Raw genomic sequence first — 17,183 nt, forward strand, 5'->3', positions numbered from 1 at the left:
TTGATCTAATTACTCTTAGGTGAGCCTTTTTTGTTTTCATAAAAGGAGGCCAGATCTTGGCTAAAAAAAGCATTGTGCACTGTCTATAACAGATTCTGTTTGTTAAAGGAAATAATAAATGAACATTTGAAGAGTCAGAAGTGTTCTCTTTGTTGTGTTAACAATAGTGATGTAAGTTAGATTTGGTGAGATCACTATGGAATATTAAATCATCAATCTTTGCTCACTACATAGCCTTTCTTACCTTCAGGTGTGCATGAACTACAGGTTATCAACTGTGAAATTATATCTGTTCTCATATCGGTTATCGGCCACGAGAAGCGGGTAAACATCGGTATCGGTTGGGAAAAAATGCATATCGTGCATCCCTAGTTTTAAGGCCAGGATGTAGTCTGCCAGTGCTTCACCTTGGTTCTGGTGACGCTTATAGAATCTGAAGCGTTCAGCAATTATAATGGGCTTAGGCTTGAAATGGTCTGATAGTGCTTTAGTAAGCTCAGCATAAGACAGTTCCACACATTTCTTTGGCTCTGCGAGACTTTTCAGCAGCCTATATTCAGTTGGGCCCAAAACACTGATAAACACATTTGCTTTCTTCACATTTTCTATTTCATTTGCAGCCAGCCAACTCTCAAAACGTTCCAGATAAGACTCAAAATCCTCCTTTGTTGAATCAAAGTCAGGTACTTTTCCAATAGTAGTCATTTTTTTTATTTTAAAAAAAATGTATATATTGCCTTGTAGAAACGATTTTACCTGAATATTCAGTAGTGTTCACTTTCGCCAACAGAGGGCAGCAGAGCCCATGACTTCATCGCTATGCCGCGGCAACGTTGCTTGCTGACTTGTTGCTAGCCGCACTCACTTCTTGACAAAAACGGGGCAGGTTCCTTATTTCTTCTAGTTCACTTGGTCAGTTTTCAAGTTTTTTTCTTTTCAAGAATTGTAATGTTTTTACGATATCCCATCTTCGTCGCCACTGTAATATTCTTATTAGGGATGCTCGGACACAGTCTCGAGGTAAGTGTGACTTTACTCGTAAACTTCAAGGTACGGAATCCCGTGTGTAAAGGACATACAGTGCGCATGACATAGAATAGGTAGATTAGTCTGCTATTACACTCATCTACTACACATCTCACAAAACATAATGGAATGTAAAAACTTTTGCACATTATCCTGGAAGTTATTGATGTCACCTGTTTCTCCTGTTTCGCCCTTTTTAGGAAAGGAAGCTGGCGGAGGAACGGATAGCAGACTTCAGCTCTAACCTGGCGGAGGAAGAGGAGAAGTCCAAGAACCTGACCAAGCTCAAGAACAAACACGAGTCCATGATATCTGAACTGGAGGGTTTGTTTTTATCTTTGATTACTCTCGCAAAAGAAACAAAACACTAAAATATCAAAAGCTATATTTTCGTATAGTAGGATAAGAGGCGGATTTAGGATTGTAGGAGATCCGGGGCTTAGCCCAGAGGGAGAATTTAATGTGCGCGCAGAGCGCGCCGGAAAAATTTGCCTTCAACCTTCAACTTACCACCACCTTAAAGCGGACAAAAGGCTGTATTACAAAATAGACAGTAAACACACACACACACACACACACACACACACACACACACGTCAGTCACCATCATTTATATTTGTATAGAATTACAGAATTGATGGGCTGAGGCTAGTTATGTTACAGTATGTGTATCAGGGCAGACTCTGTGCTCACCACTTATATTGTATTGATTGTCTTGTCCTGTGTTATATGACGATATATTACATGTATTGTTGGCCTGTGTATAGTACTGTGAAATCAAATCCCCCCTGGGACATTAAACAAACTTAGTTAGTTAGCGTTACATCTTAGGATAGATTTGAGTCATGTTCTGTATACATACATACTACCATAAGGGCATACTTAATTAATGTGGTTACTCCATGTTTACTAGCTGTAACATTAACGTTACATCATTCTTTTTCACTTGTTACTCAGTCAACCAGAGTGCAGTTATCAAAGACTATCAGCCTGTTATTCACTTTATTTGTATAAGTATTATCCTTTGTTTGATTTCTTACCATGTACCGTAACAGTACCTTGCTATGTTTCATTTTCATTATAACATAACGTTATGTTATGATAGCCAGCTAGCATTAGCAAACCGGAAAAGTAGTGTCAGTGAGTCAGTCACCTTTCTAATAAGATTCACAAACCTGAAACATCATCTATGTCATCACTGCTGGTGATGTCATTGTTGTCAGCTGCTGATACTGCTGCTGCAACAGTTCTTGGCGCTTGTTTTGTTGAAAAAAACTTTCGGATATCCATCCTTACCAGTGGCGGGCGGTGCATTTCACACCTAGGCCTTCAGTGATGTCCTACCTGAATTATTCCACCTCTTAATACCATCATTATGACGCCATGGCTCTAGAAACTATACATTTAGACAGAAACGCAGTATAACCGGGCGTTGCCATTGTTATTATAGCGGCACCTTGTCTGGGTGTATTCAATTCATTGCATGAAAACGAAAGTTATTTGCCGAACGTTGCGGTCTGTCGATCTCGATAGGAGAACCGTTTCGAGGTTCCATTTAAGGATGGTTATCTTCCTCGTGTTCATACGGTCACGGGGGGGTGTCGTTTTCCATGGTAGCAGCCCGGGAAGTGGTTAGAAGATCGCATTGAAGCCCCACTTACTCACACAACTGAGCCAGGCAACACAACACACATATCTCTATGGACCCCAGGGTCGCTCCGTATGTCTACATCTCTTGCAGAAAACATTAAATGCTTTGTACTCACCAAAACAACTGATTATTTGAACACAAAATCCATCCTCCTTTCTTTCCTCAAGAAGACTTCAATGACTCTGTTGTACAGTTGATCAGTTCCACCAATAAGTCCTTTTACATGGATATCGTCGCTAACGTCGGGGTTCGGCTTGTAGAACAACACCTTCCATCTACACAAATTAGCGAGATCAAGTTTCAGTGTGTTAGCTCCGCCTCCCAATAGTTTGTATCCAATCAAAAGACGTGAAGGGGCTGATCAGGTGCTCCGCCATCCAGAAGGCCCCTTCGTCGGATTTGCTTGGATTTGCTGCCAACTCGAGATCTGACCACGGCACGCCACAGCTCTTTTCTCGCTCACTTTAAATTACATCTGTACTCGCGCCACTGTTGAATCTGCAGGCGGGCAGATTTCTTGGTACCCTGGCAACACATTATGGCTGAATTTGATTGGATAAAAGCTAAAGGCCAGCCCTCCAAATGTCTGGAAGCAGCGCAACCAAGAGGAAAGCTATGAAATGAAGAGAATAGACTACGGGAATAATTTAATACATATTTGTAGAAAAAAAATATAAAAATTAAATGTATATTCTGATGATGTTTAGGCCAGCAGAGAAGGCCTTGCTGGCCCTGACGGCACACCACTGATCCTTACTGATTGAGTGATTGAGATCACTTCTTCTTCTTCAGGGCAGGGCAGGGCAGGCTACGCAGTAGGCAGGCTAATATCGCGCAGCTGCTGCCTCTCTGTTGGACTCCGGTACTGCACGTTACTCACGAGAGTATATATATATATTTTTATTTTTTATTTTAAGTAAAACATTCGGGGCTTTTCAGAAAACATCCGGGGCTTGAGCCCAAGTAGCCACCCCCTAGCGCCGCCCCTGGATTGTTTTCCCCATCATGTCAAACAGGTAAAACCCTGGTCCAAGACACTTAAGGCCCTTGCACAACAAAGCGTTTTTTACGTGCTTTTTTTACGTCCGTTAAAAAAATAAATTAGAACTCATGTTGTGTCAACCACGCTTGCACACCAATCCGTAACATTCATCCGTCAAAAAAAACCGCAACAGGTTCGATTTTCTGCGTTTTTCGCGTCCGTCAAAAGCCTTTTGAGAGTTGTTATTGACCACTCCGCCATGGTATATAGAGGGACACATCATCAAATTAGAACTGCAGGACAGTTGGATTAATGTTTTACAGAAGTACATGTCTCAAGTATTATCTCGGCGGTTAGTCGAGTGAAAGAAAAACAACATACAGATGATACATACACACAATATAATACCACGAAAGCGTACAGCACTAAACAATAACATTCATTTGGGCAGCATCATACTCAAACTCAGGCAGAAGGGCAGGGTCCGGCCAGGTGCACACACTGTCACAGACTGCCAATGCATCATACATCATTCAGCATGGTTATAGCGGTTTCTTTTTCTATTTTTCTATTCTATTCTACTTCTGCTGTCTGCGTCTCCCTGGGTATTCCAGTATTTAGCAGTTTTTAGACTGTGGTTAGGTTGGAATTTTTCAATCCCATCTGGCAACCCTGAGCGGAGAGTCTACACATGTAGGTGGTGGGCCGAATGCGTTTATCGCGAAGTTTATCTTTTTCCATCTACAGAGTAAACGATCTCTTACATATGATATTAAGTAATTCTCTTAGTCTATAACAATTTGTTTTCAGCTGTATTTATGTCGGAGATTTTCACAAACTTATTTTTTAATAGTCTGTCTGCTCAGGCACATCGCTGGTCGCTCTAGTTGATAAACCAATCAGAATTCGAGTACGGCTTCATTAGGACCCTGTTTACATTTAACTGTGGCTGTTAACACCGCTGGAAAATAACGAGACGAATGATGGAGTGTTGTATGCATTTAGTAGACCTACCGGAAAATATTACACCATTTTCAGATGCAAGTTGGACCAAATTTGTACTTTGTTCTCTACAGTGGATGAATCTTCAAAAGAGACAAAGCCCAATTGCAGAAAGGGCTGTAGAAAAATATAACCTAGTCAGTAACATTCCAGATGTGCCAGCTAATGTTGGCTATCATAGACAATGTTATATGCGGTATACGAACATACCATCCATTATAAGAGCCCGCGCAGGTGTGTTTTATAGCAATATAAGTTATTTATAAGAACAATATGATATAAACAAGCTAAGATATGACATGAACATTATTAACAATATGATATAAACAAGCTAAGATATGACATGAACAAGGCATCAATGGCAGTGCAGTCCAGGGCTGAGCATCTGGGGTTACCTGGGGAAACAGATTAGGAGAGTTGTAAATAAACTAGGCTATAACTTTGGAAGCATTACTATTAAGATGAAACTGAAGACATTTAAGGACACGGCAACCTCAAGTGTAACCAAAGTGAGAGGCCAGGAGATAGCCCTCAAAGCACACAGAGATCTCTTCGCAAGGCTTATTGTTGTGGGAACAGTGAGGAAGATAGACAGTTTTCTCTTGTGAAAACTGACAAAGCCAAATTAATGCAAAATATGCATGCGAAAACGCACGCATTGGTGTGCAAAGACCTTTAGAGGTCAGAAAACCTCTATTGAGATGTGTCCTGGATGTTGGTGATGAGTGTGCACTGTGTTGTCCCTCTCTCAGTCCGCCTGAAGAAGGAGGAGAAGGGACGTCAGGAGCTGGACAAGGCCAAGCGTAAGCTGGACGCCGAGTCTAACGACCTCCAGGAGCAGATCGCTGACCTCCTGGCCCAAATCGCTGACCTGAAAGCCCAGCTAGCCAAGAAGGAGGAGGAGCTACAGAATGCTCTGGCCAGGTGGGGTATAACCATAGATGCCAGTTTCTTTATGGTCAATTCTTGGGATGCTTGGGACGACCCGACCCCTGACGTCACCTGTCACTAAGACAAACATAGCTGTGAACAGCTGTAAACAGCTGTAAACATACAGCTCGTTGTAATGGCGATTTCGAATCTTGGCCACAGGGGAGGGCAGATTTCACGTGTAGCTCCTTTTAATCCTGTTTTATTATGTCAACGACATTTTAAACAATGTTCTCGATGCTCTCTGCTCTCCAGACTGGAGGACGAAACTGCCCAGAAGGTCAACGCTCTCAAGAAGATCCGGGAACTGGAGGGACACATCTCAGACCTTCAGGAGGACCTGGACTCAGAGAGGCAGGCCAGGAACAAGGCGGAGAAGACCAAGAGAGACTTTGGAGAGGAGCTGGAGGCCCTCAAGTCTGAGCTGGAAGACACGCTGGACAGCACTGCCACCCAGCAGGAGCTCCGGTTAGAGAATCTATCTCTTTTTTAAATGTACATCTGCAAAACATCTGTCTGTGGAGGTGGCAGAGATCGAAATCGGAGGACGGGCTCATTGTAACGCATGGAACGGACGGAGGAACGGTGTCACACGTGTGTTTGCTACCATTTCTTATTCCGTTCCATGCATTACAACGAGCCCGTCCTCCCGATTTGTATGTGTATGTCTATCAATGCATTACATTTAGGATGGCACTATATCCATTCACTCACCCATTCACTTTTATTTACCCATTTAACCAACCATCTATCCATCTCAACCTGTCATCCATCCATCCATCCATCCATCCATCCATCCATCCATCCATCTACTATTTATCCTCCCATCTCTTTCTGCAGGGCCAAGCGAGAGCAGGAGGTGACTATATTGAAGAGAGCCATGGAAGAGGAGGGCCGTACCCATGAGGCCCAGGTCCAGGAGATGAGGACGAAACACACCCAGGCCGTGGAGGAGCTCACTGAAACGCTGGAGCAGTCCAAACGGGTACAACATCATGAATGAATGAATGAATGAATGAATGAATGAATGAATGAATGAATGAATGAATGAATGAATGGTCTTTATTGTCATTGCTACAGTACAGGTACCAAACAACGAAATTTAGGAGGGGTGGCTCCCCTGGTGTTAGGAAAGGGAAAAAAAAAAAAAACGTTAAAAAAAATCACAAGAAGGGAAGGAGCTGGTTTACATAAATAAAGGCTATGTACACTATCCACTATACTATACTGTACAGATAGACGACTAGGGTTGTCATATTGCACAATAGTGTTATTTCACATTTATTTAAAGTGTCGCAGTTTGCAGGCTTGAAATGTACATGTTTGTGCCTCAGCACTACACAGAAATACAGAAATCGGAGGACGGGCTCATTGTAATCCTTGGAACGGAATGATAATGGTATCAAATACCTCATTCCATTCCATGCATTGCAATGAGCCCCTTCTTCGATTCCTACCTTAACCAGCCTCTCCTGTATGTCATATATAATAACATACCATACTGCACTGTGCTGGGTCACTCTTTGCATTAAATGGCCTTAACCTGACGAAGTAGATCATTTGTTCCAATTTTCACAATGAAATACAAAATCGAGATTTCTATCTAAGGTCGGTCGTGGCCATTCAAGTGTGTGATATCTTTTTGCTATTTTTGCATACTTAGTCATTCCTGCTGAATTAAGCATGTTATGATCAACCATAGGGATAGATTGTGTGTTGCGTCTGTGTACAATAGTTTTATTTCAGAGTCTGTGTACAATGTTTTTATTTCAGTGTACAATGTATTAGAGTAATTACAGAGTTAGTACACGGGAATAGCGGGAACATAACATAACAGTGTTCGCTCCTCCATGACTGAGTTCCTTCCCCGTCTCTGTCCTCCAGGTGAAGTTGAACCTGGAGAAGGCCAAGCAGGCTCTGGAGAAGGAGACAACCGACCTGACGGTGGAGGTGAGGTCCCTGAACCAGGCCAAACAGGACGGGGAAAACAAGAGGAAGAAGGTCGAAGGTCAGCTGGTCGACCTGCAGAGACACTTCAATGACAGCGAGAGGCAGAAGGCAGAGCTGGCAGAACGCTGCTCCAAGACAACGGTGAGTGTTGATCTGTGGAGAACAACCAATCAGATCCGGATAGTCAGAACTCTGCTGCATCAGTTCTGTAGATGACCAGTGACTTACTGTTTACTTTACTTCATTAGGATTTATTAGGATCGAATGCAGCAGCTACACCTCCTGTTGTCCACACATAACATAAAACACATGACACGGTACAGAACAGTTTTCAACAAGTTATAGACAAGAATAACACATAAGTACATTCAATGAAAATAACTGTACTGTGTGTTTCAATGACATGCAGTGGAAGAGATACAGTTATGAAGAAGACATCACAAGAAAGAAACCATTGATTCCATCCTCTCTCTCTACTATCTGCAGGTTGAACTGGAGAGCGTCACCAACATCCTGAATGAAGTGGAGGGGAAGAACAACAAGCTGAGCAAGGATGTGGCCACGCTGAGCGCCCAAGTCCAAGATACACAGGTACACACACACACACACACACACACACACACACACACACATACACACACACACACACACACACACACACACACACATACACACACACACACACACACATACACACACACACACACACACACACACACACACACACACACATACACACACACACACACACACACACATACACACACACACACACACACACATACACATACACACACACACACACACACACACACACACACACACACACATACACACACATACACACACACACACACACACACACACAGAGTATGTAACACTTGTTTGTCAAGCCTTCACCTCAAGCTTTCATCAACACCGGAGTGTTCTGTGATGCAAACTTTCATCTTTGAACTTGCGTGTGTGTGGTCCCCAGGAGCTGCTGGCTGAGGAGACCCGCCAGAAGCTGCAGTTCTCCACGCGCCTGCGCCAAATGGAGGACGACAGGAACGGTCTGCAGGAACAGTTGGAGGAGGAGATGGAGGCCAAGAGGAACGTGGAGAGACACGTCTCCACACTCAACATCCAGGTAGGACACGGGGTCACCACAGAGGTCACAGAGCTGATAGATTCAAAATGGATGTCGAGAGGTCCATCTCATTAACGTTGACAGTTGGCCATAGACTGAGAAAGGATGTTTCAAATCTGCGACGACCTATACTTCTAAAACAAGAGGTTATATTTGTTATTCTCACTTTGCTTTGACCGTCTTGTGATGAAAACAGCATCCATTTTAGATTTAAGGATAAAGAACATTTCTAAACTGTTTTGACGATGTTTTACTGCCTCACCAGCTGGCGGACTCCAAGAAGAAGATGGAGGAGATGGCAGGCAACGTGGAGCTCCTGGAGGAGGGAAAGAAGCGTCTGCAGAGGGACCTGGAGGCGTCCAACACCCAGTTTGAGGAGAAGGCCTCGGCGTACGACAAGCTGGAGAAGACCAAGAACCGCCTGCAGCAGGAGCTGGAGGACATCCTGATGGACCTAGACAACCAGAGACAGCTGGTGTCCAACCTGGAGAAGAAGCAGAAGAAGTTTGACCAGGTCAGACCAGACGACTAACATATTAAAATGGCCGACACCTATGAAGTTAGCAGTTGTCCCCTAACGATGCAAATGAAATGAGCTGTGGAGCAAAGAATGGAGAAAATTGCTACTTCATTCATTAACTATTGCAGGCAGTTTTTGAACGACATCACACACACACACACACACACACACACAAAACACACAGAAGAAACACAGAAAATATTTTTCTGAAAATAATGTTTCCTCGTGTTCTTCTATACATCTTGAAACCCTTTACCGTGTTTCTCCAGATGCTTGCCGAGGAGAAGAGCATCTCCAGTAAGTATGCGGACGAGCGTGACCGCGCGGAGGCTGAGGCCAGAGAGAAGGAGACCAAGGCCCTGTCCCTGGCCAGGGCTCTGGAGGAGGCCCAGGACTCCAGGGAGGAGCTGGAGAGAGCCAACAAGGCCCTGCGCATGGAGATGGAGGACCTGGTCAGCTCCAAGGACGATGTGGGCAAAAGCGTAGGTCTTTCAATCCTCTTATGTGTCCTTGTGGAGGTAGAAATCAGGTAGAAAAAAGCGGCTTGTGCTAAAGCATGGAATGGAATGAGCAATGGTATCAAACGTGTAAATTACATGGAGAAATGATAACCCATGAATGACCGCACAGTTAGCTAACCATCATTCGCTTCCATCCATCCATCCATCCATCCATCCATCCACAGGTCCACGAGCTGGAGAAGTCCAAGCGTGGGCTGGACGCCCAGGTGGAGGAGATGAAGACGCAGCTGGAGGAGCTGGAGGACGAGCTGCAGGCGGCGGAGGACGCCAAGCTGCGTCTGGAGGTCAACATGCAGGCCCTCAAGGCCCAGTTTGAGCGCGACCTCCTGGGCAGAGACGAGCAGGGAGAGGAGAAGAGGAAGCAGCTCACCAAGCAGGTGTGGGAATGAAGCCTTTTCTCAATTGTTAGGAACACAACTCCTCGCGTCCTTTACTTCCTTTATCCACTCGTGTCTTACTGAAAACGCATTGGAGAAGACCTAGGTTATTCCCTGAGCTTTGAGAAGGAGGTGAGGAGAGATGAGCCAAGGAAAGGCTTCTGAGATTTGACCACTATAAAGAGAAAAAAACGGACGCCATTTTGTAACACAGAATTTTATTTTAGATGTCTGAAATGTAGCTGAAATATAGTATGTACTGCACACAGACACCCTACTAGTACTCACACCATAAAACATTGAGTAGACGAGTCAGAACTCGAAACTAATTTACTCGATTATACATTTGAAGAGGCCTTCCACAGAGCCACTAACTTCCGTCTTTGTTGGTGCGTCCGTGTGTGTGGTGTGTGTGTGTGTGTGTGTGTGTGTGTGTGTGTGTGCGCGTGTGTGCGTGCATGCGTGCGTGCGTGTGTGTGTGCGTGTGTCTGTGTGTGTTGTGCCCAGGTGCGTGAGTTGGAGACAGAGTTGGAGGACGAGCGTAAGCAGAGGACCGTGGTGTCGGCCGCTAAGAAGAAGCTGGAGGGAGACATGAAGGACCTGGAGGGACAGATCGAGACGTCCAATAAGGGACGAGACGAGGCCATCAAGCAGCTGCGCAAGATCCAGGTGAGTGATGTCACTGGAATTATGGATTATATATTATTATAGAATGTTAGCACAGGAACTGGACAACTGGCAAAGATCATTACGGTCAAAATGTTGTTGTAAATTATACCGACCAAGTAATTTGATTGGACAAGAGGCATTCCATGAGTGCTGATATACAGTATAACAGCACTGGGACTTTTAACTATATGTATCAGTCCGCCGCACAGATGTTCTACTAAATGACCGTTAATTAGACGACATGTTTGTGTTCAGGTTACTAGGCAACAGTCCATTTGAAGTTCAGTTGCGGAACTATTTTTTGATTATTTTTATGATTAAATAAACAAACAAATCATAATCTGTTGTCGCTTATTACTGTTAACTAATAAATCGCGCTGTAGAACTGTTGTATAAAAGCAATATCACACTCGAGGTTGTGCTGTTATACTGAATATCAGCACGGCTGTGATCGTCTTCGGTACTCGGCCTGCGACCTCGTACCTACGACCGAATCACAGCCGAGCTGATATTCAGTGTAACACACTCCCTCTCGTGTGATATTGCTTAATGTTGTACACATACACTGTACATTACCTCAGAAATGGTATTAGGGTGTTCATCTTAGCACATGGCTTTATATGAGCCAGTTTCGGACTTTGAACGTTACAACTATTTCTTCCTCCAGGCCCAGATGAAGGACTACCAGAGGGAGCTGGAGGATGCTCGTGCGGCCAGAGAGGAGGTGCTCTCCACAGCCAAGGAGAGCGAGAGGAAGGCCAAGAGTCTGGAGGCTGAGCTCATGCAGCTACAGGAGGTACCCCTGCTAGGCTAACTGTTAATGCCAAGTACTGCCAAGTACAACAGCTATCATAGCACCATAGTCTGAGCTAATCTGTGTGTGTGTGTGTGTGTGTGTGTGTGTGTGTGTGTGTGTGTGAGTGTGTGTGAATGTGAATACTGCAATGTCCGTGCCGTGGTCCTAGGCTCGGGTAAAGAGGATGTAGTGTTGTAACGAAGCCAGACACCCCATCGGTCGGGCTAACGCTAATCCCTATGATCAAAGGCACTTAGTTAGCCTAGCATCGGGTCAGAGACAGCAGACCTCTGCCAAACATGGTCTCTCTCTAATAAGGCTCCTCTCTGGTTCTGTGTGTGTGTGTGTGTGTGTGTGTGTGTGTGTGTGTGTGTGTGTGTGTGCGCGCGCGCGCGTGCGTAGGACCTGGCTGCCGCTGACAGGGCACGGAAGCAAGCGGAAGCAGAGAGGGACGAACTGTCTGATGAACTCGCCAGCAACTCTTCTGGAAAGTGAGTAGTAGATTGATTAAATTAGTCTGGTACAGTAATTACCTTAGCATAACTCTCTCTCTCTCACACACACACACACACACACACACACACACACACACACACAAGAGCTGCAGGTGTGAATGTTCTCTGTGTGCAGGTCGGCCCTGGCCGATGAGAAGCGTCGCCTGGAAGCTAAGATCTCCCAGCTGGAGGAGGAGCTGGAGGAGGAGCAGAGCAACATGGAAATTCTCAACGACAGACTGAGGAAGAGCGTGTCACAGGTAACACTGTCTGTCGACCACCTCGACCACACCTCACCTTGACCATACCTCAACCATACCTCAACCATACCTCAACCACACCTCACCTTGACCATACCTCAACCACACCTCGACCACACCTCAACCACACCTCGACTACACCATACCTTGACCATATCTCAACCACATCACACCTTGACCGTACCCATCCCTCTCCAGGTCGATCAGCTGACCATCGAGCTGACGGCGGAGCGCACCACCAGCCAGAAGAACGAGAGTGCCCGGCAGCAGATGGAGCGTGCCAACAAGGACCTGAAGGCCAAGCTGCAGGAGATGGAGAACCAGGTCAAGTCTAAGTTCAAGTCCTCCATCACTGCCCTGGAGGCCAAGGTGGCCCAGCTGGAGGAGCAGCTGGAGCAGGAGAGCAGGTCAGGAGGAACTACCATACACTCTCTTTCTTTCTGTCTCTGTCTCTCTCTCTGTCTCTCTGTCCTCCCTCTCCCTTTCTCTGTGTCTTATTTCTGTCATTGTGTGATTCCTATGACCAGGGAGAAGCAGGCCTCTGCCAAGGGAATGCGTCAGAAGGACAAGAAGCTGAAGGATCTTCTCATCCAGGTGGAGGATGAGAGGAAACAAGCAGAGCAGTACAAGGACCAGGTATACACACACACACACACACACACACACACACACACACACACACACACACACACACAGCACAGTTCTTCCCTCCTTACGTGAGGTGATGTCATGGTAACAACGATCTGACGATGCCCTTATAACCTCTGTGTGGTTCTCCCTTCCTCTCCCCTCCTCCCTCCTCCTCTCCCCTCCTCTCCCTTCCTCTCCCTTCCTCTCCCTTCCTCTCCCCTCCTCCCCCCAGGCGGACAAGTCCACCTCGCGGATGAAGCAGCTGAAGCGTCAGCTGGAGGAGTCGGAGGAGGAGTGTCAGCGCGTCACGGCCGGCCGCAGGAAGCTGCAGCGGGAGCTGGACGAGGCCGCGGAGTCTAACGACGCCATGAGCCGCGAGGTCAACACCCTCAAGACCAAACTCAGGTAAGGCCTGCCGCTCACCTCTGACCCCAGAATGTCTGTAGGCCTGTCACTCACGTCTGACCCCAGAATGTCTGTAGGCCTGTCACTCACGTCTGACCCCAGAATGTCTGTAGGCCTGTCACTGACCTCTGACCCCAGAATGTCTGAAGGCCTGTCACTGACCTCTGACCCCAGAATGTCTGAAGGCCTGTCACTGACCACTGACCCCAGAATGTCTGAAGGCCTGTCACTGACCTCTGACCCCAGAATGTCATACCAGTATGTCGTTTGAGATTCTGGCGGGGGAAGTAAACGCTGTTTTAATGTTTTTTTGCTCGCTATGCCCCGTCCCGTCGTTTACATGTTTATAACCCGGCTTGCACGCGTTGCATGAAATGATACCATGGAGTTAGCTGAATATGTTTTTCCATGACATCATTTTGCAGATGAGCAGTGTGCATTCAATGTGTCCATGTTTGGGGTAAAAAAAAGCGGCTATCGACTCACGCTTTTACTCCAACGCTTTTTTATGTCCAACCAGGGGAGGCTGGTGGAGGTAGAAATCGGAGGATTGCATTGTAATTAATGTAATGGAATGAGGAACGGTATCACATTTGATACGTGACCGTCCCCTCACCCTTCATTCCTGTCATGTCCTATACAGACATGTTACATGTTAGTTTTACATGTATTTTACCGTGTGTACCCTTTTGTATGATGTATGTGTCTTGTGATGTGCCCTTTTATGAGCTGGCACCAAGACAAATTCCTAACAACCTCGGTTGGTATGGCAACACAACATTGATTCTTGAATCTTCTAACAAGTTGTCAACTCCTAAGGCCTCCGTTTATACTCACGACAAATCAGATAAATAACACTTGTCCTATTATGGTCAGGAATGGCCTTTGAAATCCATGTCTCCATATCACCTCCGATCTCACCGGCTTAAAAGAAAATAATTACCATCACACTCTAGCCTGTCACTGCAAAAATCATTTAGCATGATTTCACAATGATCATACTGTACTATACTATTGCACATCATATGATGGAAAATGGATAACTAAAGTAATCAAAGCACCATACAAACAGTCTCTCTGTCCAACTTTAGTCTCTTATTCACTGGAAACCAAAGCCTTTATATTTGTATTGCAGAGGCAACCCAGAACCCAAGGAGTAACGTAGTAGGTACCTCTGCTTTTAGACATCACCCCATCACGATCTCGCCATCCTTTCCATAACTTTCACCCTTGTATCCTACTATTGCATTTCTCTGCCTTATAGAGTGAAATATGGTCATGGTCAACATCGTCCACTATTTCAAATCTCATCTGAAAAACAGTCTGGAAATCAGTGCAAGAGGAGTAGTGGACGTTGCACTTCCTACTATACATTTTTGTTTTCCCGGTGGTGACCATATTTTTCTCAACGCTTTTGACGGTTTGATTGCCCAATTAAACCAAACTCATTATCCTGCGTTGATATCAGGTCAAATGAGTTAAAAAAAATAATTAAAAAAAAGATAACATACAGTACCAGTCAAAAGTTTGGACACACTTTCCCATACAATTGAATGGGGATGTGTGTCCAAACGTTTGACTGGTGCTGTAGCTTTGCCCTACTGTTTAACAACAGCACAAACCCCCTCACTCTTCGTTTCAGTGATGACATCATCATTACGCTTCACCTGGTGTTGATCACGCAAGTGGTTGTTCATCAAGGTTTCAGTCCAGCAAAACTTAACAAGCAACCCTGTGGCGAAGGTCGTTTTGTCGTTGGATGGTAACGTGTGTGTGTGTGTTGCAGGCGCGGGAACGAGCCCTCTTTCAGCAGCGCGCCGCGCCGCGCCGGAGGAGGGGGCCGGAGGGTGATCGACGACGCTTCGGAAGAAGACGGTGACACAGGGGCGGACTACAATGGAACAAAGTCTTCAGAGTAGAGGAAACAACCCCAAGCATCCAGCCAATCAGATTCAGTATTACGTACCAGGCAGACCTGCTCACCAAAGAACACACACGTGCCTTCACATTTGATAACCTTCATAGTTCTTCCATAAACACTTTAAAACGTTTTCTATTCCATTCACCTATCGACTGTCTCCTTATTCAGAGCACCTTAGTCTTTTCACTATTCTAAACAGTCAAAAAAGTGGTTCAAAGACCATTGATTATTAACAGTTTCGACTCGGTGCCTGGGATGTTGTGTGATATGCTGTTCTTTGCAACACTGTTTTGTACTGCACTGAATTACTTTACTATAATACTTCCTTTGCATTATTTGGTACCCTCAAAAGTAGGTACTCTTTGTTCTCTATCTCCTCACCTGAGAGGAAAGCCAAGCCCAGGTGTTCCTTTGTCTCACTCAAAGTTTAATTAGAGGGATCACTTCAATAAATGTAATTTCTAGTGATTTATACATCTAGAGTACATGTACATCTATTTCTATGACATTAAGACTGGTCCTGTCTTCTGTGACTGCTGTTAGCTTTTTAGATCTTTCTAGAAGACATTGACGTACTGCATCAGGCTGGATCTAGATTCTAGAGTAACGTTTCTATGACCCAGCTGTTTTACATCAATGCAAATGTTATACCATGATACATTGTATACCCAGCTACAGAATGTATTTGTAGTGTAGTCCAAATGTATTGCGTATGTATTAAAGAATGCCAAATATTCACACCTAGTTGCAACTGTTCTACTTTGTCCATGTTTTGGACAGAGAATCCTTCACATTCCAAGATGATTAGGTACAGTATTTAACAGCCAAATATAGACAGAAAACAACAATTTTACCTTTAACGCAGCCTGTCTTTATCTTTTCTAGATATTTGTATCTGATTATTCTTGTTTAAATTCTAATATATAAGAAACGGAGAGGCATTCATTCAGATTTTGGGTAGCTGTGCGAGGTACTGCCTTTGATATCATCAGAAAGCCAACTCCCACTAGTATAAAAAGTGCTTTATCACCAAGGCCAAAGTCATGCCCATGTCCAGAGAGATCAATCAAATATTGCATCGCTTTTCAATTCACTGGTCAACATTAACATAATGTCATCAAAAGTGCCCAAAAAAGTTGTCTTGTCTTTTTTTCTTCTTCTTGTAATTGACGTTTACAGGTACAAGTCACTTCAATCTATAAATTGTGGAACCACCTGCACGAAAAAAAAAATAAAGAGTGAAAAAAAGTAACCTCTTTCTCCTGTGACTTTTCATTTGTGTCTCATATACGCTTGCTGCGCTTGCTGAATGAACGATCTCAAATAAGACACGACACACGTGTTACGATGTTCATTTCAATACAAAATCTATTGCAAACCAACAGGCCAGTCACTACAGCACCTCTGACACATACATACAGATACACACATGGCAGGGGGTGGAGGCAGACAGGACAGGCTCATTGTAACGTATGTATCAGAGGTGTTTGATACCATTCCTCATTCCATGCGTTACAATGAGCTCGTCCTCTGATGTCTGCCTCCGCCAGCCTCCCCTGATACAAGTCCAGACAGAGAAATATGAGGAGTGGTAATATTACACACACACACACACACACACAGAACAAACAGTTGCCAATGGTTACTGGTAGTGTGAGAAGCTGCACATTGGACAGATATAGAACATTGCTGGTCAAACGGTTATAACAAGAGCTTATAACACATGAGCTGTACAAGAGACGACGACATCGTTCATATTGTTCAGACACATAGCTGGAAGTGGATCTTTTCTGCTATTCGAGCACAGACATACTGTAATAATGCATTCTTTCCCCTAATATAGTCAATAGTAATTTGGAACTTGTTGGGGGGTTAAACATAAAAAGGTCAACATGCACTTTTAAACAGTAGTCAATACAT

General features: G+C 44.7%; 1 protein-coding gene across 2 annotated transcripts in view; it reads left to right on the forward strand.

The window, feature by feature from the left end:
• Window positions 1-16,448, forward strand: part of myh11a (myosin, heavy chain 11a, smooth muscle) — a gene marked incomplete at its 5' end in the record, with an annotated part of 47,179 nt that extends 30,731 nt beyond the window's left edge. For both annotated transcript variants that reach the window (XM_080523762.1, XM_080523761.1), the window contains 18 exons: window positions 1,227-1,350; window positions 5,414-5,585; window positions 5,847-6,059; window positions 6,432-6,576; window positions 7,476-7,682; window positions 8,028-8,132; window positions 8,518-8,670; window positions 8,936-9,184; window positions 9,460-9,672; window positions 9,876-10,088; window positions 10,596-10,757; window positions 11,425-11,553; window positions 11,956-12,044; window positions 12,184-12,307; window positions 12,506-12,714; window positions 12,835-12,943; window positions 13,170-13,342; window positions 15,129-16,448. In XM_080523762.1, coding sequence (XP_080379888.1) covers window positions 1,227-1,350; window positions 5,414-5,585; window positions 5,847-6,059; window positions 6,432-6,576; window positions 7,476-7,682; window positions 8,028-8,132; window positions 8,518-8,670; window positions 8,936-9,184; window positions 9,460-9,672; window positions 9,876-10,088; window positions 10,596-10,757; window positions 11,425-11,553; window positions 11,956-12,044; window positions 12,184-12,307; window positions 12,506-12,714; window positions 12,835-12,943; window positions 13,170-13,342; window positions 15,129-15,261 — 2,922 coding nt within the window. In that variant the 3' untranslated portion in view covers window positions 15,262-16,448. The remainder of the gene's footprint in view (window positions 1-1,226; window positions 1,351-5,413; window positions 5,586-5,846; window positions 6,060-6,431; window positions 6,577-7,475; window positions 7,683-8,027; window positions 8,133-8,517; window positions 8,671-8,935; window positions 9,185-9,459; window positions 9,673-9,875; window positions 10,089-10,595; window positions 10,758-11,424; window positions 11,554-11,955; window positions 12,045-12,183; window positions 12,308-12,505; window positions 12,715-12,834; window positions 12,944-13,169; window positions 13,343-15,128) is intronic.
• Between the last annotated feature and the right edge of the window lie 735 nt (window positions 16,449-17,183).

The sequence above is a fragment of the Nansenia antarctica genome (genome assembly GCF_963989245.1).
Source record: "Nansenia antarctica genome assembly, chromosome: 2".
Classification (NCBI taxonomy): domain Eukaryota; kingdom Metazoa; phylum Chordata; class Actinopteri; order Argentiniformes; family Microstomatidae; genus Nansenia; species Nansenia antarctica.